The sequence below is a fragment of the Rana temporaria genome, chromosome 11, assembly GCF_905171775.1.
Source record: "Rana temporaria chromosome 11, aRanTem1.1, whole genome shotgun sequence".
Classification (NCBI taxonomy): Eukaryota; Metazoa; Chordata; class Amphibia; order Anura; family Ranidae; genus Rana; species Rana temporaria.
The window spans coordinates 93,602,371-93,629,384 of NC_053499.1; the positions used below are offsets into that span (position 1 = coordinate 93,602,371).

The 27,014-nt window shown below is 44.6% G+C and overlaps 2 protein-coding genes across 2 annotated transcripts in view; both read right to left on the reverse strand.

The window, feature by feature from the left end:
* The window catches only part of PLA2G15 (phospholipase A2 group XV), a 553,772-nt gene that overhangs the window by 510,769 nt on the left and 15,989 nt on the right, over positions 1-27,014 (reverse strand).
* On the reverse strand, positions 757-4,033 carry LOC120917469 (protein ALP1-like). The gene is made up of 2 exons (XM_040328768.1): positions 3,865-4,033; positions 757-2,023 (listed from the first exon to the last, which is right to left on the reverse strand). The coding sequence occupies exons 1-2, from the start codon at positions 3,999-4,001 to the stop codon at positions 1,141-1,143; spliced, it is 1,020 nt and encodes a 339-aa protein (XP_040184702.1). The 5' UTR covers positions 4,002-4,033; the 3' UTR covers positions 757-1,140.

Consider the following 27,014-nt stretch of genomic DNA (forward strand, 5'->3'; position numbering starts at 1 on the left):
GGCAATGCGTCACTTCAACAATTGCGCGGTCGTGCGACGTGGCTACCAAACAAAATTGGCGGTCTTTTTTTCCCACAAATAGAGCTTTCTTTTGGTGGTATTTGATTATCTCTGTGGTAGTGACAACTCGGAAAAAAATTCAATATTTTTTACTTTTTGCTTAAATAAATATCCCCAAAAAAAAGATATAAAAATTGTTATTTTCCCTCAGTTTAGGCCGATAAATATTCTTCTACAAAAATCGCAATACGCTTTTAACGATTGGTTTGCACAAAATTTATTGCGTTTACAAAATAGGGGATAGTTTTATGGCATTTTTATAAAAAAAACAATTATACTACTAATGGCGCTGATCATCGATTTTTTCCGTGACTGCGACATTATGGCTGACACATCACACAATTTTGACACATTTTTGGGACCATGGTCATTTTTACAGCGGAAAGTGCTATAAAAATGCTTTGATTACTGTGAAAGGGACAATTGCAGTTCAATATGGTCACATATGTGTACACACAAATTGCATGTTTGTAGGAATGTGGCCAGGATGAACTGGAATGGCACATCTATTGCCTCCTTCTTGTGTAAGCACCTAATGCAGAGGTCTCCAAACTGTGGCCCGAGGGCCAGATGTGGCCCTTTGCTAGCCTTTATCCGGCCCTTGGGGCACAATTCCTCCCACTAACATGTGGCACTAATCCTCCCATTGACACCAACAATGGGGCACTATATTATCCACCGATACCAATGATGGGATACTACTCCTACTAATAGGGGGAATACTCCTCTTCCTATTGACCACCAACCCTGAGGCCATATATGTTTTCACTGATACCGGGCCCGTGACTTTTTCTTTCCCTGCTGGCCCCAATCTGGCCCTCCTAATGTCTGAAGGACAATAAAGTGGCCCTTTGTTCGTAAAGTTTGGAGACCCCTGACCTAATGCATAAGAGTATAAGTATAGAATTGTCAGTATGTCACTAATACGTAATGGCACACTCTGACCCCTAGTGAATATTGTATGGATACTGCACCCAAAGATAAATATATATAAAAATAAAAAACATGAACTTCTCAATACATCAATCATTTTTAATAATTCTTCAGTACAGCATAGTATATAAAATTATTTAGGTAAAATTATTCAATTGCATCAAGCTGCCATGGGACCTGTCCTGCTGGAGACATAAAGTATGACGCAAATTGATCCCTGACATGTGTACTTTGTCTGCTTCCACGAACACCAGTCCAATGAGCTCTTTCCATGTTCTCATGCACTGGGTCCTCAAACTTAAATCCATCCCGCTGCCTTATGAAGTTATGCAAGGCACATGCAGCTTTAACAGCACAGACTGCATTTTGCATATTTAGAACAATGGGAGTGTGTAGGACCCGCCATTTGTTTGCCAAAATACCAAAAGCACATTCGACAACTCGACGTGCTCTTGTTAGCCGATGATTGAACACACTCTTCTGTTCAGTTAGATTGTTCCCCGAATAAGGCCGTAGAAGATGCTCACCCAGAGCAAAGGCCTCATCCCCCACAAAAACACTGGGTAGGGGAGGGCCATTTGTGCCCGGGAGTGGACTGTATTCTGGAAGGTCCAGACTATTGGTACGCAGCATGTGTCCAAAAGACAAATTACCATATATAGTAGAGTCAGTGCTGCTGCCATACGACCCAATATCAATGTAACCGAAGCAGTAATTAGCATCAGCCACAGCCATTAAAACAAAAGAAAAATATTTTTTGTAATTAAAATACTGGCTTCCGCTACCCATGGGCTTTACGATCCGAATATGTTTCCCATCTATCGCTCCAACGCAATTGGGGAAGTTGCAGCGTTGCCAGAAAACTTCTGAGATCTGTGACCATTCCTCTGCTGAAGGTTTCTTAAATACAATATCTTTCAACACTTCCCAAATAGCAGAGCAGGTGTCACGGACGATGTAAATTGCAGTCGATTTTCCTACACGAAAGGCATAGTGTAGGCTTGCTAGCGATTGTCCGGTTGATAGATACCTACAAAGAAAAAAAATATATATATATATTTGTTTTGAGTATTTTAACTGTAAAAAAAAAAACAAAGTGGAAGAGTATACGTGACACCTTCACTCGACATCTAAGACTGCAAAGGGAATTCAGGAGTGGATCGGCGGCGTGTGCCCCAAAAGATTACATGTTTGCTAGAGATTTGGAGTTCCTTCGACCATTGCTGGCTTTGGGGAGGTAAGCCATCATCTGTACTAATGTCATTAAACAAAATGTAATAAGCAAGTTAAAATAACTCATTTTTATTTTCAGTACTGAAAACTGCTGGAAGGAAAGTACTCCAAACAACGATTTGGACACAGATGCTAGTCAGCAAGCAAGCCAAGCATCAGGTGATCAAGCGGGCCAAGAGCCGGAGAGTCAATTTTCGACTCCATCACAGTCTACATCTGCCACACCTGTGGGAGACGAGGAGCCCACGCCACCAGTTTGGGCTTGTGTACCTGCTAGAGCAACAAGAAGGAAGGCTCCAGAACCTGATTTTAATCGTATGTTAGACATCATGGCCTCTATGTCTGAAAGAATGTCCAGCAACAGATCACACGTTCAGGTTTCTGCTAGATGTCTGGAGGGGCTGATGGAGAAGGTACCATCAGAACTCCAGGCAGACATGTTGGCAGGTACCATACGTTACATTGCAACTTTCATTCCACCAACCACAACATATACATCCTCTGAGCCTTTACCACCCTATGGTCCCTATGCAACTCACCTCACCCCCTGCCCCATCTGCCAGCACCACCCCTTCCTCGGTTGTCATCAACACATATTGCCACCCACCTTCCTCGGCCAACACCACCACCTTCTACTTACCCTCCTCTGCGAACACCATCACCTTCTAATTACCCTCCTCTGCCAACACCAACACCTTCTAGTTACCTTCCTCTGCCAACACCACCACCACCTTCTAATTGGCAGCATAATGAGAATCCCTCCACCTCCAGCTGGTCACATTTTGGCCATGCTATGAATGTGGTGATGTCATCTGATGAGCGAGAGAACTCCTCCCAAACATTCCATCAGCTTTAAAAAAAGAAAATGTGTTCGATGAGCAACGTTAGCTCTATTTCTTTTTTTATATATTGTTGAGTTGTATATGTGAAGAACGAACAAAAAGAACATGAAAATGTATATTCTAAAAATATTTTAAAAAAAATAAAAAATAAAGTAAAGTTTATTTTTGGCTTTAAAAACGTGTGTTTGGTTTTTATTTGATGCATATACAAATAAATATTAAAGTGGAGGTTCACCCTATAAAAAATTTCTAACACTACATCCAGCCCAGTCCTGCATATAAAATGACACTGACCTTTTTTTTTTTCTTTGCCGTAGATAGCGTTTAGCCGTGGAATTCACCGCGGCTTCCGGGTAGGGAATTAATGCGGGAGTGGGCGTTCCTATTGTCATGCCAATTGATTGACATGCTAAACGACGGCGCACACAGCGCGTCACGACTTCCCGAAAGAAGCTCGGGTCGGCTCTATTTGGTGCCGGTGTGCAGGCGCTGAATAGAGCCGACCCGACCCGAGCTTCCTTCGGGAAGTCGTGACGCGCTGTGTGTGCCGTCGTTTAGCATGTCAATCAATTGGCATGACAATAGGAACGCCCACTCCCGCGGGATTCCCTACCCGGAAGCCGCAGTGAATTCCACGGCTAAACGCTATCTACGGCAAAGAAAAAAAAAGGTCAGTGTCATTTTATATGCAGGACTGGGCTGGATGTAGTGTTAGATTTTATTTTTTATAGGGTGAACCTCCACTTTAATATTGGGTTCAACATGTAAAAATTAGAAAACATAAATAAAAAATTACCTCAGTGTGATGATTAGTCGCTCCACAGGGGGTATACTGTTGCGGAAATATGTGTCCATTCGCTGCAACCGACTACTGAGTAAACCCAATAACTCATCAAAGCTGTTATTAAAAAAAGTGGGGTTTTTAGTGGACATGATAAGACAGGAACAATGTCAAACAGCATGAATCCAAGTCATTTTGACTAACCTTTTTATGGACATCCTAGTGTAGTCCAAAAATGTCTCCTCATGATCACGTAGGTCACTGTACATGATCCAAAATTGGCCTCTCTTCCCGATCAGCAATTACGGGGTGGATCCAGTATCTGCGTGCCCTCTTCTTTCTCCTCTCTCTTTCATATAGAAAATATGACGTAACAGTGGCTGCTGCCACAAAACACGCCATCTCATCATCACTCATCTTTGCAAATCTCAATAGAAAAAAAATGGAGTAGGAAGCACAAGGATGAACCGGAAGAAGAATATTCACCCAGGAAGATAAAAAAAAAATCTAACAAATGATGAAAGGGATGATCATTTTTCCTATTGGCCAAAATAAAAAACGACAAAGTTCAAAAACGTCGGAAAACGCTGTATGCAAACGCACGAAAATGCGTGACAAAACGACGGGGAAAAAAACGACCAAAAACGCTACGCTCAGGTGTGAATGCAGCCTTACCAACTGGGCACTTAAACCCACTTCTAAACCAGACCAATTTTCAGCTTTCAGTGCTCTCACATTTTGAATGACACACTGTACCAATATGAAACGTTTGTCCTTTTTTTCACACAAATAGAGCTTTCTTTTTGTGGTATTTAATCACTAGAGCTGCAACTAACGATTATTTTCATAATTGATTAGTTGGCCGATTATTATTTTGATTAATCAGTTCATAGCCTTGCTCCAATTTGAATTGTTACATTTTTTTTTGCCAATTTGTTGTTGGGCAGATTACAAAACACAAATTGCCACAAAAACGCATTGCAGGCTTTTCTGCAGCTTCTCCATTAAAGTATATTGAACCAAAAAAATAGCACTGTTTTGCATTAAAAAGTCCCATAGGAAACCATGTAAATTAACTGTAGTGTTTCTCTGCAAAAAGCACCAAGGGTTCGCTAGGCTTGTGAGCGGATAGGCGGAGCTTGGGGTCAGCGGTAGTTGCTAAACTATCCAATCTAGTCGACTCAACTGGGCCTAAAATCCAAACTAGTAAGAGACTTGGGGGGGGGGGCAGAGGAATGAGACTGTTGCAACATCGGTCAAATTGACTACAGACTACAGTAGTACACTAGTAAATACTGGCCTGGAGCCAATTCAGGAACCTACATTGCGAGAGGTCCTAAGTGCTGTTAATGACTGTAAAACACTAATGACTGGTTTTGATAATCAACTAAAAAGCTTGAAAGATGAACTTGTTTTAATACACCAGGATATGAGTAGCACTCTGGAAAGGGTGGTGACTTTGGAAGAGCGAACAAGTGCCCTTGAGGATACTCTGTATCCGCTGGAGAATAAAGTACGAGAGTTGCAGGAAAAAACTAACCTCCAATCATCCAGAATAGATGAAATGGAAAATAGGCTGCGAAGGAGTAATATCCGTGTGATCGGCCTTCCAGAACGGTGTGAAGGAACTGACACTATAAAATTCATGGGAGGGGTGGCTCAAAGAGATCTTTGATACCACTACTTTTTCACCCTTTTTTTCTATTGAAAGAGCTCATAGGGTCCCTCCAAAACCCCCACAGCCAGGCGGACCCCCTAGATCCCTGCTCTTTAAATTCTTTAACTACGTCGATAAAGTCACCTTGCTCCAAAAAGCTATGGAGAAGGGAGATATTAGCTACAATGGCTCTAGAGTGTCGTTTTACCCGGACTTCTCCCTGGAGCTACAAAAACGAAGATCCAAATTTGTGCCAATCAAACGCACTCTGCAGGAACACAAAGTGGTATACGCCCTATTGTACCCAGCCCGTTTACGGGTTACAGCGCTGGGCAGGACTTTTTTTTTCAACACACCAGGAAAAGCAACAAAGTGGTTGGATGATATCCGCAAGGATTTATAAGACTCATTTATAAGATTATTTGCTCCCCTTTGCCTCTCCCCGCCTCCCCCTTTTCCCTTTTTTTTTTCCCTTGGATGAGGTCCTAGGGGTAAGGAAAGGGGGGGGTGGCGGAGGGGGGAAAAAGGGGGGAAAAGTCTTCTTTTTTTTCTTTCTTCATTAGCTTGAACACAATTATGACACAACTATAACACAAATGTTGCTGGTTTAATATCTAGCAATCTGGTATAGGAGATTATTTCTTCCTTGCCTCTCCCCCCTCCTTTCTCCTCTCCCCCCTTTTTTTTTGTTTCCTTTTTAGCAGGGACAAGGAAAGGTGGGATTTTGGGCTTGGAGCCATTACTCTTCATTTTGCACTCCGTCACAACGGTACACTTTGTGCTAGATTAGGGTGTTTAAGGTCTGGGAGCTCCTTGGAAGCTCTTTGGGTCACTAATTTTTATACATATGGTACACATTTTGCTTAAAGGGGGGGGGGAACGTTATTTTTTTCTTTTGTTACCTACCTGTTCTTCACATGTTGCCAATTGCTAATGGACTGTTCTCTTTTGGGATTTTGAGACATCACTTCTTTTACCCAAAAAAAAATTTTTTTTTTCTTCTTTTTTTCCCTTTCTAACACTTAATATACAAGGATATGATGGATGTATGATTACTAGTATTTTAGGGTTTCCTCTGGAAAGCGGAGATTTAAATCCCATAAAGGGGGAGGAGAGGGGAGACTCTCAACGGGGCGAGGGTGGAGGGTAGGGGCAGGAGTAGTAGGAGTAGTATGGTAGTTGTGATGAGACTGGGTAAGAGTGGTAAGGTCACAGGAGAGGCCCCCCGAGGGGAGCCCCAATGGGCATGGGGGGATTGGGGTGGGAAGGGGGGGTGTGGATTCAGCGGGGGGAGGAAGGGGGAAAGGGTATTTTTGGGGAGGGGGGTATTCCAGGCATCCTAAACACTTTAAATATCATCAGTAATGGGAAAGGTTTCGGTCCGAACAAACAACTGAAGGGGAGGGAGAAGAGTTACTCCATGGCACCGTTTATGTTTGCACATTTCTTATTGTACACGGCCTATGGCTTGGAAAATTAGGTCATGGAATGTACGAGGGCTGGGGGATCCTACTAAGCGAGCATTGGTTTTGGCATCAATGGATGGGAGGGGACCAGGGATACTTTGTCTACAGGAGACACATTTAACCAAAGATGCTATGACCCAATTGGGTATACGTAAATTCCCGTTTCGTTGTCATTCCTCATACTCAAGGTGGGTTAATATACTGGTGGGTAAAGGGCTGTTATTCTCCTGCGAAAAGAGCTGGATAGACGAACAGGGACAATATATATTTTTGGCCTGCACTATTGAGAATAGACCCTATGTATTGGTCAACATATACATCCCCCCCCCCCTTCAATTTCACAGTATTACAGAAATTAGTCGAGTTTATGCTGGATAAACCAGACATTCCTTTGATAGCAGTGGGGGACTATAACGAAGTCCCTGACAGAGTGTATGAAAGATTCCCACTAAAACTTAATCTAAAAACTGAACGTGGAGGCCGACTGGCCCAGTTTATGGAGGAGACAGGACTAAAAGATATCTGGCGCATCCATCATCCACAGGCCTGGCAGTATTCTTGTTTCTCTAGCTCCCATGCCACCCTGTCCAGAATTGACCTGGCCATGGGAAATGAAATTATTATGAATAGGGTGAAGGAAATAGAGTATGGCCCAAGAGGGGTCTCAGACCACTCACCACTAGAACTAGTAATTAGAAAAAATGAGCGACCAACCCCAAGGGAGTGGAAAATCAGTCCATACTGGCTGGAACTAATCGGTGTATCACAAGAACTGCTGAACAGCCTGAGGGAATACGTTCAAATTAACATAGGGACGGCAGAGGCTGATGTGGTCTGGGACTCCTTGAAGGCATACCTAAGGGGCTTATTAATACAAAGGGTGGCAAGGCTACAAAGGGAATCTAGAAACGGGGAGGAAGAGATCAGGAATGAAGCTATGTTAGCCGAGCAGCGGTATATAGAGGACCCCATCTTAAGTAGACAAGGAGAATGGCTTAAAAAAACAGCAGACCTATAGAATGGCAATTAGGAGGAAGGCTGAGAACCACCACATTTTTCAAAGACAATCTCAATTTGGCGAGCGGGAGAAGGTGGGGCGAGTGCTGTCGCTTCTGGTACAGAACAACACCCCTTCATCTAATATTGGGGCCTTTGGGGTCCTACAGGCGTAATCGTAACCGAAGGAAGGGAGATAAGACATATGTTCCATGATTTTTATAAATCCCTACATAAATCTAGGGGCGAGAACGATGGTATGGAAGCTTTCTTTCAGGGAATCCCATTCCCAAATTTGACAGATAGGGAAAAACAGAAATTGAAATCCCCGGTAACTTTGGAAGAATTGCAATGTGCTGTGGCAGAGATGACTAATCACAGACCACCAGGTCACGATGGGCTCCCAATAGAAATGTACAAACAATATGGGGATATATTGCTACCAGAGTTACTGCACACTCTGGAATTCGCCTTCTCCGAAGGGCATCTCCCTGCCTCCATGATGGAGGCAACAATTATTGTTATCCATAAAGAGGGAAAAGACAAACTGGATCCTTCTTTCTATCGCCCGATCTCACTGCTCTGCACGGACGTAAAAATCCTCGCAAAAGTTCTTGCAACACGCTTAAAAGGGTGCATTGAGAGGCTTATTCACCCTGACCAGTCAGGATTTATTCCAAACAGGTCGACAAGCCTTAATATAAGAAGGGTCTTCTTAAACATACAGGTCCCTAGTGATAATGAGGGCCCTAGGGCATTGCTGGCCTTGGATGCTGCTAAGGCATTCGACAGCCTGGAGTGGAACTACCTTTGGAGGGTACTAGAAGGTTTTGGATTTGGCCCGTTCTTTATTAGGTGGGTTAAGCTTCTATACAATAAACCACGCGCAAAAATTAAGATCAACGGCGAAGTATCTGACCTATTTGAACTAGAGAGGGGAACGAGACAATGTCCCTTATCCCAACTCCTGTTCGCATTGGCCATGGAACCCTTAGCCATCAAAACCAGGCTAAAGAAAGATATCCTGGGGTTCAGAAAGGGGCTTAGACAAAGACAGGATAGCGCTATTTGCGGATATCCTTTTCTTTATAGGCAATGTTAATAACTCGCTGACTCCAGTGGTCCAAATGGTCAGGGAGTTTGGTAGATTCTCAGGACTGACCGTTAACTGGGATAAGTCGGCTCTGCTCCCAATAGACACGCTACGAGACCAGGCGCTAACCGAGATGCCCCAGTTAAAAATCCTAACTTCATTTAAATATCTGGGGATTTGGATTACCCGAGATGTCAGCGAGTATATCAGTGCAAATATAGCCCCATTACTATTAAAATTGAAGCAAAAAAAAAAAAAAGACATCTGGAACCGCCTACCTCTCTCTGTGGCTGGGCGGTGCAATCTAATTAAAATGATCTGGCTTCCCCAGATATTATACGTTCTCCACAATTCCCCAATTTGGATTAACCAAACATGGTTCAAGAGAGTGGAAACACTATTTTGTGAGCTAATGTGGAAAGGAGGACAGGCCAGAATTGGGTTACAGATCATGCAGCTCCCAGCCGGGGAGGGAGGGATGGCGGTCCCACATCCGAGAATCTACTTTCTGGCATCTCAGCTACAACACATTGCAGGGTGTGGAATTCCAGACTCAAGGAAGGACTGTTTTAGATTAATGCCAATAGGGGCCCCGCATAAAACACTGGTAGAAGCTTTGGAGGCGAACTCATTTGCCCACAAGTGCCCGACCATAAAATTACTTAAAGTGTGGCAGGTAACAAAGGCTCTATTGGGATACTCTGGGGTAACCGAGTTCACCCCCCTTTGGAATAATAAAAACCTGCCAGAGGTGGAGGGCGTGGGAAAATGTAACAGCTGGGAGAGACCGGGAATAAAACGCGGCTAGCCCATTTGTACGAGGGGGATATCATGAAGTCATTTTCGGATCCGAGACAAGAATTCAATATCCCCAATAAAACCTTTTTTAAATATCTCTAGATTAGGCACGCTATTCAGACTCAATCTAAGACCCATTTGCTAGATAGAATACAGACACCCATCCTGACCAAAATAGCCCAAAATAATACAACAAAAGGTTTAATTTCAGAGCTATACGACAAACTGGGGGCCAGGGCCATAAACCAATCAGGCATGCTCAGGAGTAGAGAAAAATGGGAACGAGACCTGGGGTCGATAACGCCATAGCAATGGAGGAGGATTTTAAACAGAGGGGTCCTAGTATCTATTGCCCCAGCACAGAGATTGTCCCACTTATTTTTAATACATCGGGTCTACTATACTCCTAAAAAAATGGTTCAATTAGGTTGGAAACTGAGTGATGAATGCCCTAGATGCAAGGCTACAGGGGACCTTGTCCATATGTTCTGGAGATGGCCCAAGCTCTTCAGGTATTGGACAGAAGTCATCAATAAACTCAATAATATCTTTAAGACCTCTCTAGAGCCAGATGCTAGAACCTGTCTCCTAGGGGATATAGAAGACCATAGAGCTCCACCGGGAACATTGGAAGGCGTATTGCGAGGCCTATTCCAGGCACGCAAATGAATCGCACAGAGATGGCAGGCGCACGGCCCTCCATCTGCCAGGAATTGGATTGAAACCATCAACACGCTGATCGGGAGTGAGAGAGTGGTTTTTGTTAAACAAGGGAACCACAAAAGGTTTGAAAGAGTGTGGGGACCCTGGCTGAGAAACATAGGATTTCCTCCTTAGAGGTATAAGGGCAATATGATCAGTAACCTTCCCCCAACCATAGAAGATAGAAATTCCTGACCAGTTCGATAACGGACCAAAGTTCGACCCCTCCCTAAAAGCGATTAAGTACTAGATGCCTGGAAGGGTCTACCTCCTTCTGCTCCCTCTGTTGACCCCTCCTTTCTAATTAAATCGATGCTTTTAACAACTTAAGCCCCGGACCAAAATGCTGCCTAAAGACCCAAGGGGTTTTTACAGTTCGGGACTGCGTCGCTTTAACAGACAATTGCGCGGTCGTGCGACGTGGCTCCCAAACAAAATTGGCGTCTTTTTTTCCCCACAAATAGAGCTTTCTTTAGGTGGTATTTGATCACCTCTGCGTTTTTTTTTTTTTTTCGCTATAAACAAAAATAGAGCGACAATTTTGAAAAAAATGCAATATTTTTTACTTTTTGCTATAATAAATATCCCCCAAAAACATATATAACATTTTTTTTTCCTCAGTTTAGGCCGATACGTATTCTTCTACCTATTTTTGGTAAAAAAAAAAAAAAAAAAAAAATCGCAATAATCGTTTATCGGTTGGTTTGCGCAAAATTTATAGTGTTTACAAAATAGGGGATAGTTTTTTTGCATTTTTATTTATTTAATTTTTTTTACTACTAATGGCGGCGATCAGTGATTTTTTTCGTGACTGCGACATTATGGCGGACACTTCGGACAATTTTGACACATTTTTGGCACAATTGTCATTTTCACAGCAAAAAATGCATTTAAATTGCATTCTTTATTGTGAAAATGACAGTTGCAGTTTGGGAGTTAAACACAGGGGGCGCTGTAACATTTAGGGATCACTGTGTATGTGTTTACTAGTGTAGGGGGGTGTGGCTGTAGGAATGACGTCATCGATCGTGTCTTCCCTATAAATGGGATGACGCAATCGATGCGCCGACACAGTGAAGCACGGGGAAGCCGTGTTTACACACGGCTCTCCCCGTTCTTCAGCTCCGGGGAGCGATCGCGACGGAGCGGCTATAAACGAATAGCCGCGCCGTCGTCCCGGATCGCTCCTGAAGCCACGGGGACCGCCGCATGTACCGGGGGGAGTCCCGATCGGACCCCCGACCCACGTCAAGCAGGGCACGTATATATACGTTGATGTGCCTGCCTGTGCCATTCTGCTGACGTATATGTACATGAGGCGGTCCTTAAGTGGTTAATATTAACCTAGATCAACATATACGACACGGTAAAACACAATAGCTATCTTGGGGGGGGGAGAGACAGGGAAGGGTGGGGGGGGCGGTAGGGGGGGGAGGGAGTTAAGGAAGAGGGGGGTGGGTAGAAATAGGATAACTTAGCGTATGTACACTATGGCAGGGCTCGACAAATCCCGGGCGCCAGGTCGCCATGGCGACTAGAAATAGGGTCCTGACGACTTGGCTTGGAAGGGGGGGCACCATCTGGTGGCGAGCCGTTGGTATTACAAGTTATTACCACCAGATGTGTAAGCTGGTGCCATCTGGTGGTGGCCGTTGGTATTACAAGTTAAACAGCAATTCTAATGTAATGTTTCACTATTTTCACTGCCATCTTCTTCCCTCTAATTAGAACCACCAAACATTATATATATTTTTTATCCTAACACCCTAGAGAATAAAATGGCGATCGTTGCAATACTTTCTGTCACGTCGTATTTGCGCAGCGGTCTTGCAAGCGCACTTTTTTGGGGAAAAAATTACACTTTTTTTAATTAAAAACTAAGACAACAGTAAAGTTATCCCCATTTTTTTTTAATATTATGAAAGATAATGTTACACCGAGTAAATTGATACCCAACATGTCACGCTTCAAAATTACGTCCGCTCGTGGAATGGCGTCAAACTTTTACCCTTTAAAATCTCCATAGGCGACGTTTAAAAAAACTCTACAGGTTGCATGTTTTGAGTTACAGAGGAGGTCTAGGGCTAGAATTATTGCTCTCGCTCTACCAATCGCGGCGACACCTTACATGTGTGGTTTGAACACCGTTTACATATGTGGTCGCTGCTCACGTATGTGTTCGCTTCTGCGCACAAGCTCGATGGGGCACGTTTTCTGGCTCCTAACTTTTTTAGCTGGATCCTAGATTCCAAGCAAAATTTGTCAACCCCTGCACTATGGTTAAAGATGGAGTTTGACTATTTTGAAATATGTATTCTGTACATCTTGCTTGTTTGAGAGTATTTATGTAAACACTGAACAATGGAAAACAATAAAAGAAAAATTAAGACAAAAAAAAAAAACACACATCAAAAACCACAGAGGTGTGAACCCAGGCCTGAGATGTTTAGTAACATAATGGGGTTAAAAAAATAAAAATAAAAATAGTACAGAAAGAGCACATAATCGCTTCTGTAAAGGGTTATTTTTTTTACTGTGGGACAGTGAAAGTAATATTTACAGTAGCCATTTGCTTTTTTTGTACTATAAAAAGGGCTTATTTTAGTTCTTTAACCCCATTATGTTACTGGCCGATTAATCAATTATGAAAATTGTAATCGATTAATTTCATAATCAATTAACTGTTTCGGCCCTATGAATCACCGCTGTTTTTTTTTTGCGCTATAAATGAAGAGACCGGAAAGGTACCTGATTTTGACAGTTACCCACTACCAGTCATATATGCTGCTGCGAACTAAGTCGGAAGTTGCCCCCCCCCCCTTCTGGGACACATCACAGGTCCTAGAAGACTACAAGACCATTCACAAGGCACAGCATGTCTAGCGCAGTAGGAAACCGGCTGTGATCCCGGCGTCTGCATCCAAAGCAGATTGAAGAATCAGCATTGGTGAGGACATCCCTGGAGCCCTAGACAGGTAAGTGTCCTTATATTATGGCCTCCTGTACATAATACTCCTGTATGAGCCTCTAATATTTCCACACACTTTATGTACGCATCTACGCGCATTTTTGCGCACTTTCGCGGAAATGCGCAAAAGCTTATCCTCGCGTTCTCTACAATATGTAAATGAGCATTTGCACGCATTAGGCGTAAATTACTGACCAAAAAAGCAAATTTTTTTATAGAAATTCTTTATTTAACCACTTTACAACCCGGCCTATTTTGGCACTTCTCTCCTTCATGTAAAAATCAAAATTTTTTTGCTAAAAAATTAAATCAGAACCCCCAAACAATATATATATTTTTTTTTTAGCAGACACCCTAGGGAATAAAATGGCAGTCACTGCAACTTTTTTTCTCGCACTGTATTTGCGCAATAGTTTTTCAAACACCTTTTTTGGGGGGAAAAAATCATGAATTAAAAAAATAACGAAACAGTAAAGTTAGCCCAATTTTTTTTTGTATAATGTAAAAGATGATGTTACGCCGAGTAAATAGATACCTAACATGTCACTCTTTAAAATTGCGCACACTCATGGAAAGGCGCCAAACTTTGGTACTTAAACATCTACATAGACGACGCTTTAACATTTTTTACAGGTTACCATTTTTCGAGTTACAGAGGAGGTCTAATGCTAGAATTGTTGCACACGCTCTAACGCATGCGACAATACCTCACATGTGGGGTTTAACGGCGTTTACATATGTGGGCGGGACTTGCATGCGTGTTCGCTTCTGCACATGAGAAACCAGGGCGTTTTAAAAAAATTAAAAATACATTTTAGTTTTATTTTACTTAATTTCTTTTATTTTTACATTTATTTATTTTTTGATCACTTTTATTCCTATTACAAGGAATGTAAACATCCCTTGTAATAGGAATCAGTGTGACAGGTCCTGTTTATGGAGAGATGTGGGGTCAATAGAGATAGAAATGTCGAACCTGGTAACAACTGGCTCGAACAGGCATAGTACCCTAGTGTTGGCACTAAAGAGATAGCAGAGAAGGTAAAAGTAAAATAAGCAGAGTGCAAGGAGGGAGGGAGAGACAAAAAAACAAAAGGGGGGGGGGGGGGTATTATCACCTTCCAGTCACATCCACCCCACTTGGGGAGCATTGTCGATCCTTTCAGGGGGACCGAGCTATTAGCTGTCCGTATTTTTCAGAGAAGTAGAATTCATGCCAGTAACACCATGTTTTGGAAAAATTCTCATTTAGGCCTTTTTCCATTGCTATCAAGTCCTCCATGTCATGTATATCTTTCACTCTTTTCAACCAATCAGCCACCGACGGAGGCCAAGTCTGCTTTCAGTTCAGAGGAATGCAGCCCTTTTCCCATAGTGATCAGGAGCTGCAATATGGACTTTCTATAGCTCCTCCTTGGGATTTTGTGGTGGTGCAGAAGGAAGAGCTCAGGAGTCATCGGTAACTCCCGATCCCTGAATTTTTGGACAATGCAATGTACCTCTGTCCAGAAGGGTCATAGGATGCAGCATGACCAAAAAAACGTGGTGGAGCATTCCAACCACCTCCTCACATCTCCAGCATAAATCCGTGCTCTGGGGGAACATCCTGTGTATCTTTTCCGGAGTGTGGAACGGGACAGAATTTTATATCCGAACTCCTGGTGTCTTGAACAGATAGAAGTTTTTGTGTAAAGGGAATGATCCGGTCTACTTGGTTTCCCCATAAAGTTGTAAGCCCAGCTCCCGCTCCCACTTGGTAACATAAGGAGGTCTATAGTCCGGAAGCGAAGAAACTAGTATTTGGTATATTATGGAGATCGCATGTCTCAACGGGGACTGGTCCAGGCATAATAGCTCATAGGCGGTCGGAGAGGGTAATGTGCGTATGTAGTGGGACAGCTGAATCTTTTGCCAGAATGAGAGCCCACTCAGGGCAGGGTCATCTAGGATTTGTTGCCAGTTTTGCCATTGACCGTTAGTGAGGAAGTGTCGCACCTTAGACCTCTCGATCAGTTTCAATTCCAGGAATCTAGGGTCGTTAAGTCCCAGACTGAAGGCCGGGTTGCCCACTACCGGGTTGAGTGGGGAGGGGAGCGGCACGACCGATTGGTCAAGGAAAGCCTTCCAAGCCGTCCGTATTGTCACCCCTACCATGGGATGGTCCGAGATCTTCTTTGGCAAGGGATACTGGCACCAGGGCAGTGAGTCTAAGTGGGCCCCCGTTAAGGATTGTTTGATTTGCACCCACTGTTTCAAAGGGCCATGATGGCACAAATCCAAGATACGGATCAAATGGCAGGCCGTGTGATAGAGAGTAGAGTCCGGCAGGGCTATGCCACCCCTCAACTTTGGAAGCCAGGAATTTTCTGTGTCAACCGTGGGGGGTCTCTGTGCCCACACAAAGTGTATCAGAGTTCTATTCACCGCTTTCAGAAAGGACGCCAGCACCTGTGTTGGAAGTGCTGGGAAGTGGTATAACAGTCTAGGTAAGATATTCATCTTTACTATGCTGCAGCGACCAAACCAGGAGAACAGACCATGCCGTCACCCTTGCAGATCTTTTTTTTATGGCCACCAAAAGGGGAGGAAAATTGAGGGGGAAAATCTCTTCCGTCCTACCGTGCAACAAGATCCCCAGTTATTTGATATGGGACGTAGCCCATTTAAAAGGAAAGTCCAACCAGAGCAAGTCAGTCAAGGGAGGAGGTAAGGCGGCCCGAGTGCTTCAGATTTCTGATAGTTAATGCGAAACCACGACACCTCCTCGTACAGCTTCAGTTCCTTGAGCATCTTACCACATTTGTTGCTGTGTTCGTAAAAGGAACAGCGACAGTTAGAGATATCGCTTTGGCTCTAAACAGGGCCAGGGAGCAGAGTTGGTTCCGCAGTGCCGTCAGATCGAGAAGGGTTTGGGGGGCTAAAGACTGTTAAAATCAGATCCCTAGAAATGGCTCATTATCTAAAATGTCCACAATTTGTTTTGCACGCTCTTTCTATATACATGATCCTATTTTAATCAAGAGGCCTCGAATGTAATTTGTATGGGCCTCCCACACCATTGTCGGGGCAACTTCCGAGCCCAAATTTGTGCAAAATACGTTCTTCATTCTCTGGAAACCTCCTCTACCACCTCAGTCATCTGGATCAACGAGTCGTTAAGCTTCCATGACCACGGTTTCTCTGCAGGACGAAGTAAGTCAATGTCTACAAAAACCGGGGCATGGTCCGAGAAGGTTATAGAACCAATCGAGGCTGAGGAGACCCTAGACAGAAGTGCCTGAGGCACCATGAACATATCAATTCTGGTATAAGAGTCGTGGGGGTGCGAATAAAACGTATAATCTTTGTGACTCGAATGAAGACAATGCCACACGTCTATCAGGTGGAGAGCATGAAAGTTCTTCTTAAGGCGCTTCAGCGCCACGTAAGAGATTTGGGATGTACACCTGGAGGAGTCCAAGGTTGGGTCCATGACAAAGTTCATGTCCCTACCCATGATCACCATCCCTTCAGCAAAATCATCCAGTTTGGTCATAATTGGCTCCAGGAAGGCAATCTGTTTGGAGTTGGGGAGGTATAGATTGACCAGGGTGACTAGGGACCTCCCAAGCGTCCCCTTCACAAATAGAGCTCTTCCCTCCGCATCCCCCCACTGATCTTTCAGCTGCCGAAGGGGCGGTGCTCCGGATCAATATACTCACTCCCTTCGACTTAGAATCAGGAGAGCAATCGTGGTACATCATTGGGAAAAAGCGGTCATGAAGTCTTGGTAGCTTATCCAAAGAACCCCCCCCCCCCCCCGGGGGGGGGGGGGGGGACAAAGCAATGTATCCTCCCGGAGATAAAGATGCCAAAAAGTGGTCCGTGCCGCATAAAAAAGGGGTTTATTGATACAAAAATTTAGCAATCACATAAATCAGACACTTTGACAGCCATCACCAACACCCAATATAAAAATTAAAATAATTAGACAACGTTATCTAAATAGACACTGACTACCTACGGGATGCATGCATGCAAATTACTGGAAAAATCTGCTGGAATTTGTCCAGCCGACTACCCAGCATATGATTGGATGATCAGCCTATAAGCTGATCAAGTCCAAACGGGACATATATCAGAGTAAAATTGGATAAGTTAGTTGCGCTGTGGCGGACCAATGAATGATGTTGTGACCTGAATACCACAGCTCAATAACACACAATTCAGTATGAGAGGGCTATCATGGTATAGCATTCATGAAGGTCAAGGACACTGTGCAGCCAAGTCATATGAGCAGAAAGCAGGTTAGCAAAATAGCAGCATAAAGATCAAGTTCATCAGCATGGTAATTTGATGATCAGCTGAATGCAGCAACAGTCACAAAGCAATGTGGTTATGTGCAAGGTACCAACATAATCAAAGGAAAAATGACACAGATGAAAACAGGACTTTAAGTCCGCTCACCAAACCAGGTTGTACGTGGAGATCATCTGATGTTGCAGTCTTCCTCTCTTCTAATATAAAACCAAGAGACGGCTTGCTGCCATGTGCAGTGTAATGTAGCCAGGAAAGTCTTCACCCCCGTCCCTGGGGATTTGAAGCTTCTGTTGGTATCTCTTGTGTGGAGGGATCCAGGTACTGCACACAGGTGCCCCCAATCAATGTGTCTCAGAATGTTGGTCTGCTGATAAAAACTGCTTTTCCAGCTGCATTCCTTCACTCATAACAAGCCATTTCCAGTGCTAGACACATGCATCTGGTCGTGTAGACAGACTAAGGGCCCTTTCACACATGCGGACCGTATGTCCGCATTTTCATCCGTCCGTTGCGGATGAAAACGGGACATACATTGGTCCCTATGTGATTACGGGTGTCAGAGGATGACCATCCGCTGACACCCGTAATCGTCCGCCTCCGCAAAGATCCGCATTTGCGGACGGAAGAAAATCATATTTTTCTTTTGTCTGCCGGATCGGTCCGTGTTCATCCGATCCCCCATAGGGGAGAGCAGAGGAAAGACAGGGCGGTCCCTGCATAGTGTGCGGGGACCGCCCTGTCAGCTGCCAGCTCAGCGGGGATTTTACGGAGGATCCCCCCTGAGCTTTTGCAGACACACGGATTACTGATCCGCTCGTGTGAAAGGGCCCCAACAGTATGTTGTCACAGGAAGAACTGATTGCCGACATGTTTCAACCACTCACCGTGGTTTTCATTAAGGGATAAGGAGGGGCATGTGGTGAGCCTCTATTTATATAAATTCTGTCGTCTATCATAGACATTGCATTTACACAAAAAGGCCACTAGATGTCAGATTCCTACAAACTCTCAAAGTCCTGTTGATTAACCAGCTGCATCGCTCTCTACCATCCAAATCGCATACACTAGTTAATATTAACATTAAAATTCTGGGTTTAATGTTAACAAATACCATTTCACCTAGGTTCACATTGAGGCGACTCATGACAAGTCGCAGTCTATTGTAGGCAATGGCAGTGTTCCAATCGGTGCAACACCGGTTTTTCAGTGCCACACCAATTTGCAAAAGTGGTTCCTACAATACCCTTGTTAAAGATTAAACAAAAATAAATGTGAAATATGAAAATGAAAAAAATATAATAATTAACAAATAAAGTAAACTGAGTGGAACAAAAGCATGGGTATGATGCTGATAAATTGCATATCAAGTCGCTGATAAATTGCACATCAGGTCATATCATATCCTTTCACAAAAACAGATAAAGAGTTAAGAAATTATATAATGTAGCTCAAAGTGTCTTAGAACGCCAGTAATGACATAGATCACTGGCTTATTTTTAACTTTCCAAAAGGGGCTGGAAGCTGCACTCAATATTCAAGCCTAGGGGTGCTAGGGTACCCAATCTATATATCCACATTTTTTCTTTCTGTAGTAGCACTGTATCAAAATCTCCTTTTTTTGCCGATAGGTTGAGGGTGTTTATTCCTTTTACTTTTAATCCAGATGTATTACTTTGATGGAAATCAGCAAAGTGTAGTGCTATGGGTGACAGTTCCTCCCTAGTTTTTCCCTGGCCAGCACCTTTTTGTATTTTGGTAAGGTTTCTTATACTCCGTAGATGTTCCCCAATACGGATGCAGAGTTGTCTTTTAGTTTTCCCAATGTAAAATTTCTTACAAGGGCATTCAAGCATGTATATTACCTTGGTTTTGGTGCAATTAATAAATGTATTAATTGAGAATCTTCTAGTTTCATCCATATTGGTAAATTCTGCGGTCTTTCCACATGGTTACAGACTTGACAATGGCCACAGGCGTACATTCCTTTTAGAGGGGGGAGATCAGTTAACCAGCCTGTTTGTTCCCTTCTGTATTCAGAGTGTACCAGTATGTCTTTAAGATTGGGGGCTTTTTTAGCTACCATTTGAGGAACGGTCCTACAATGTCATTGAGTATAGGGGATCTAGTAAGTACACCCCAGTGTTTCTGTAGGACAGTTTTAACTTCTTTCCATTGGGCCCCATAGGTAGTGATTAGGCGCAGAGAAGAGTTATTAACTAATTTTGGCTTATTTTTTATTTTTTTTACTGAAAAGTTCTTTTTGTTATTTTTGAAGTAAGCTAAATACAAAATACATCCAATAAATCATTCAGTAGACATGACAAGCAAGATAAGGCACATCCAAAAAAAAAGAACAGACCTCAGTGAGCAGTAACTAGTACAGTAACATCCTAATAACAAAGACAGCACATCTAAGTCCGTGATGAACACCTGTCATGAATACCACAAGGGTAGCATTTAGCGATTGATTAACCAGGTAAACAAAAGAAAAAAAAGAAAAATAACAAAAATAAAAAAAAATTATTCTCTCTATTTGTTCATACACTAAAACCAAATTATGATTGTTCAGAGATACGGTGCAGAAACCAAGGGTTCCATTTAGCATCGTGAAGCTGCAGGGTATCCCTAAGTGTGTGGTGAATCTTCTCAGTGAGCATAATCTGGTCCACTCTAGACACTACCTGTGCCAGAGGAACCACATTGGACTTCCAGTGGAGCGCAATTGTCCAATGAACCGCCACACATATAGTGTGCAAAAGACGCATCAGGGGTTTAGGAGTATCTGGGATACTCTCGAACAGCAAACAGTGAGTGTGTGTCAGAGCCATGCTACTCCCAGCCAACTTATCCATCAAAACTAAGACCTCCCTCCAAGTGGAGCGCACTTTTTCACATTCCCAAAACAAATGTAAGAAAGAACCCTGTTGGGGGCAACCACGGAAACATAAGGGGGAGCTCTGAGGGAAAATCCTGCTCAAGCGAAGAGGGGTGAGGTACCACCGAGTGAATAATTTCACCGCCGTCTCCCTAACTGAAAGGGAGACCAAACATTTTCTCATGTTCTGCCAGCAAGCGTCCCAGTCCCTATGATCATAATCAAGGCCCATCTCCTGATCCCACTGGGTCATGTGTTTTAAAACAGAATCACTTCCCCTTCCCCCCCATAGAGCTGTACAGTATAGAGATAAGACCCTTCTGTCTTGGGGAGGTAGAACACAGTGTTTCAAACGCCGTATTAGTGTCAGAGGGCACAGCTGCATAGTGTGTTTGAAAAAAATTACGGACCTGCAAATACCTGTAGTATTCCCTCAGGGGAATGTCCCTCATCGTCCGGAGCCGAGAGAAGGAAAATAATCCACCGTCATGTTGCAAGTCAGCCAAAGAAGTCAGACCACAGCCATCCCACCAACCGAAACAAGAGGGCGTGTGAAAGGCCGTAGGAAACCTAGGGTCCCCTAAAAAGGATGCTCCCGGAGGGAACCTAGAAGTTAGGGCTAGACGGGAGCCAAACCTTTCCCCACATCCCCAGCTCCTGAGCAACAATTAGGTTTTTACCCTTTAAAAGAGTGGCGCAAGATTTTGAAGACCATAAAAGACCGGGTAAGTGATTTTGGCTTATTTTTAAGGAGATCCCTTCTATTTATTTTCCACGCCCCTTTCCGCGCCCTGTCCAGTACCTTCTGCGGGTACCCTCGTTCTTTAAATCTGCTGTGCATTTCAGCTGCCTCACGTCGAAAGTCAATATCACTGGAGCAGTTCCTGCGAATACGCAGGAACTGACCCACTGGAATCCCCTTAATGAGATGGTCAGGGTGATGGCTAGAAGCCTGGAGCAGGGTATTCACAGCTGTGGGTTTCCTAAAAGTGCAGGTATTTATTTTGTTGTCCATAATAGAGACATTTAAATCCAGAAAGGAAATAGACTGAGAGTTCACTACTTGTGTCAATTTAATATTGCGATTATTGACATTACGTTCGCACACAAATGTGTCTAATTGTTCTTGGTCAACCTGCCAGATCATGAGGATATTGATGTACCTCAGCCAGTTAAGTCCATGGCCGAGGTACACCGGTGTCCTGTATACCACCTCCAGTTCCCAGAGGCCAAGGTGGAGGCAGGCATATGAGGGGGCCCAGGGTGCTCCCATAGCCGTGCCTCTAACCTGTTGATAAAAGCACTTGAGGAACTGGAAGTGGTTATTGGTCAAGGCCAGTTCCTAAAGCTCTAGAATGAATTAGTTCTGAGCTCCAAATTCTGGGTAAGTTTGGTCCAGGAAATAGGTCAATGCCCTGAGGCCCCACTCATGCGGTATTGACGTGTAAAGCGATTCCACGTTGATCCCGACGAGTAGGGCCCCAGAGAGGACCTCAAGATCCTGTAGCTTCGTAAGTACATCCCTGGTGTCTCGTACATAAGAAGATAAGTCAGTCACAAGCATTTTTATGTAACTGTCCACAAATTTGCCTAATCGTTCAAGGGGGCCATTTGTTGCCAAGACGATTGGCCTTCCGGGTGGATCAGAGAGTGACTTATGAAGCTTTGGGATCATATAGAGCAGGGGTCTCAAACTCAAATTACCTGAGGGCCACAAGACAAGTTTTCATATGCCATGGGGGGCCGCATACAAACTGTCAGTGGATGCATTATTAACCCTGACCACTACACTGCACACTACACACTGACCACTACATTGCACACTACACACTGACCACTACACTGCACACTACACACTGACCACTGAACAATACACACTGACCACTACACTACACACTGACCACTACACACTGACCACTACACCACATACTCGCCACTACACTACACAATGACCACTACACACCCCACTGACCACTCACCATCAGGGAACAGCACATCAGGGTACAGAGCCCAGCACATCAGGGCACAGCGCACATCAGGGTACAGGGCACAGCGCACATCAGGGTACAGGGCACAGCGCACATCAGGGCACAGGGCACAGCGCACATCAGGGCACAGCACAACAGGCCACATCAGGGTACAGAGCATGGCACATCAGGACAAGGCACATGGCATATCAGGGCATAGCACATCAGGGTACAGGGCACAGGACACAGCACATCAGGGTACATGGGGCACATCAGGGCACATGCGGCACATCAGCCACATCAGGGTACATGGGGCACATCAGAGCACATGGGGCACATCAGGGTACATGCGGCGCATCAGAGCACATGGGGCACATCAGGGTACATGGGGCGCATCAGAGCACATGGGGCACATCAGGGTGCATGGGGCACATTAAAGCGGGAGTTCAACCAATTTGTTTTTTTTTTCTCTTTTCCCCTTAGCTTCATGCTCGTTTTGTCTAGGGGAATCGGCTATTTGTTTTAAAATATGAGCCGTACTTACCGTTTTCGAGATGCATCTTCTCCGTCGGCTTCCGGGTATGGGTCTTCGGGAGCGGGCGTTCCTTCTTGATTGACAGTCTTCCGAGAGGCTTCCGACGGTCGCATCCATCGCGTCACTCGTAGCCGAAAGAAGCCGAACGTCGGTGCGGCTCTATACTGCGCCTGCGCACCGACGTTCGGCTTCTTTTTCGGAAAATCGTGACGCGATGGATGCGACCGTCGGAAGCCTCTCGGAAGACTGTCAATCAAGAAGGAACGCCCAGTCCCGCAGCCCATACCCGGAAGCGGCGGAGAAGATGCATCTCGTAAACGGTAAGTACAGGTCATATTTGAAAACAACTAGCCGATTCCCCTAGACAAAACGAGCAGGGTAAGGCAAGGGGAAAATGTGTTCTCTATGGGTGAACCTCCGCTTTAAGGCACATCAGGGTGCATGGGGCACATCCATGGTACATGGGGCACATCAGGGTACATGGGGCACATGACTTCACAATCAGGGTACATGGGGCACAATCGGGGTACATGGGGGCACAATCGGGGTACATGGGGGCACAATCCAGGTACATGGGGGCACAATCCAGGTACATGGGGGCACAATCAGGGTACATGGGGGCACAATCAGGGTACATGGGGGCACAATCAGGGTACATGGGGGCACAATCAGGGTACATGGGGGCACAATCAGGGTACATGGGGGCACAATCAGGGTACATGGGGGCACAATCAGGGTACATGGGGGCACAATCAGTGCACATTCAGGGTACAGGGGGCACATTCAGGGTACATGGGGAACAATAACGGCACATGTCAGCGTTTACTTGTGTTTTTTTCTTCACATGCAGAGTAGCGCAGGAAGCGTCTGTCACAAGTTCACTTCTCTGTCTCACGCTGCGGCTGCTCCTCACCAATCGTCGGCCCCCCCTCTCTTCTCGTCCATCCCAGGTGATATCACAAGCAAATGTGATTGGACGAGAAGAGAGGGGGGGCGCCGGGGGGGGGGGGAGCAGCCGCAACGTGAGACTGAGAAGTGAACTTATGACAGACAGAGACGCTTCCTGCGCTACTCTGCATGTGAAGGAAATCTACTCCCCCCACTTCCGCGGCTCCCCCCCCGCCTTGCCTGCGGGCCATTTTCAACCAGTCCGCGGGCCGCAAATGGCCCGCGGGCCGGTACTTTGAGACCACTGATATAGAGTGTAGGGTTATTGTATTCCCCTATTATCAAATAGTCCTTTTATTTTTTGGGGAGAAAATCGCCCAGCTCTAAATCATACCACCAAAAAAGTGCCCTAATCTATATATTGAACTCCGTCCCTAGTGTAGAACAAGACATGGTAAGCCGGTAAACAGGAATGATCATCTGTAAGCAGACCGTATGCCAGAGGTCTCCAAAATGCAGCCTGTGGGCCGAATGTGGCCGTTTTCTTGCATTTATCTGGCACTCAGGGCACTATTACTCCAACTGACATCACCAAAGGGGTCACCAGTCCTTCCACTGACACCAACAGTGGGGAACCATTCCTCTCACAGACACCAACAATGGGACACTATTCCTCTCACTGATATAAACAATTAGGCACTATTCCTCCCATTAATACCAATTATGGGACACTATTCCTCCTTCTACTGACTACAGGCACAAATGTGAAACCTTGGTTTGAGAGTAACTTGGTTTGATAAAAAATGTTGCTTGTTTTGCAAAATGCTAATAGATTTTGACAATATGGTTACATTTAACCGGTTAACGCCCGCCGCATGTATATGTACGTCCACAGAATGGCACGTACAGGCATATGGGCGTACATGTCCGTCCCCGCCTTTCCACGGGTCGGGGGTCCGATCGGAACCCCCCCCCGGTACATGCGGTGGTCGGAAACCCGCTGGGAGCGATCCGGGACGAGGGCGCGGCTATTCGTTTATAGCCGCCCCCTCGCGATCGCTCCCCGGAGCTGAAGAACGGGGAGAGACGTATGTAAACATGGCTTCCCCGTGCTTCACTGTGGCGGCTGCATCGATCGAGTGATCCCTTTTATAGGGAGACTCGATCGATGACGTCAAACCTACAGCCACACCCCCCTACAGTTGTAAACACACACTAGGTGAACCCTAACTCCTTCAGCGCCCCCTGTAATTAACTCCCAAACTGCAACTGTCATTTTCACAATTAACAATGCAATTTAAATGCAATTTTTGCTGTGAAAATGACAATGGTCCCAAAAATGTGTCAAAATTGTCCGAAGTGTCCGCCATAATGTCGCAGTCACGAAAAAAATAGCTGATTGCCGCAATTAGTAGTAAAAAAAAAAAAAAATACAACTATCCCCTATTTTGTAAACGCTATAAATTTTGCGCAAACCAATCGATAAAGGCTTATTGCGATTTTTTTTACCAAAAATAGGAAGAATACGTATCGGCCTAAACTGAGGAAAAAAATAATTTTATATATGTTTTTGGGGGATATTATAGCAAAAAGTAAAAAATATTGAATTTTTTTCAAAATTGTCGCTCTATTTTTGTTTATAGCGCAAAAAATTCAAACCGCAGAGGTGATCAAATACCACCAAAAGAAAGCTCTATTTGTGGGGAAAAAAGGACGCCAATTTTGTTTGGGAGCCACGTCGCACGACCGCGCAATTGTCTGTTAAAGCGACGCAGTGCCGAATCGCAAAATCTGGCCTGGGCATTTAGCTGCCTAAAGGTCCGGGGGGTAAAGTGGTTAATGACGGTACAACATTTAGCAACTCACATGGTTGACGATTAAAAGAGGAACATCCAAGTATGCAGACATATGGAGTAAAACTGTCCAAACTTTTTTCAAAGAGGGCCAGATTTGATACAGTGAAAATGCATGAGGGCCGACCATTTTGCCTGACATTCTTTGAACCATAAAAATTTGGTCTAAGTGTGTTCGTTCGAGCACTAATACACTGCCCAACAAGAATTATCTTGCCTTTGTGGCTGTGTGTGAGTAAAGAGATGAGCCTGGACGTATTATTTGGATATACCGTATTTATTGGCGTATAACATGCACCTTCGCTTTAAGAGGGAAGTTTCTGATTTTAATTTTTTTTCCCCATTTTAAATAAAAGAACTGTGAAGCAAAATAAGGGTCAGTGCCCATCTGTAGCCTCACAGGTGCCCATCTACAGATCCACCATTGCCATGAATGTAGCCTCACCATTGCCAGGAATGCACTCACGAGCGCCAAAGATTATCTACAGGAACATTTCTTGTTTACACGGCGGCCTTTTTAATAGAAAGTCCTGCCTCCTTTGATGGACAGAACAGTCGTCCAATGGCAGTGCCGGAGACGAGACTTCCTATTACAGAGGCTGGCCGTAAACAGGAAATTCTCCTGAGTGTGTACAGTGCTTGTCCCGCCTCCTCCCTGTCCTCCAAGGCATATACATCTTTGTGGCCCCGGTGCTGGGAGATCATCAGGGTCCACAAAAGATATATATGTCCAAACAACCAGGCAGTCTGGACATTGGACATGCCTGACGTAGACCATCCTCCGCACCCCGTCGACATCATCCCTTCCATGCTGTGCGCCTTGATTTCAAATCGCTCCACTGCAGAGTAGTCTTCCCGATCATGATTGCAGCCGGCAGCGTGGAGGATGGTCTATATGGACAGCTTCACCCTGGATGCCTACATACTTAGATGTGCCTCTTTTAATTGTCAATCATATGAGTTGCTAAATATTGTACCTTCATTAACCTCCCTGGCGGTATGATTCTTTCAGAAAAAACATGCTGAAAGCGGTACCATTATTTGCAAGGAAATTTGGCGTTTTATATT

Excerpts from the sequence above, each read along its gene's own strand:
- LOC120917469 (XM_040328768.1), bottom strand. The coding sequence starts at position 4,001 with ATGTCCACTAAAAACCCCACTTTTTTTAATAACAGCTTTGATGAGTTA. Across the intron at positions 2,024-3,864 it reads CGACTAATCATCACACTGAG|GTATCTATCAACCGGACAAT; the intron begins GTAATTTTTTAT and ends TTTTCTTTGTAG.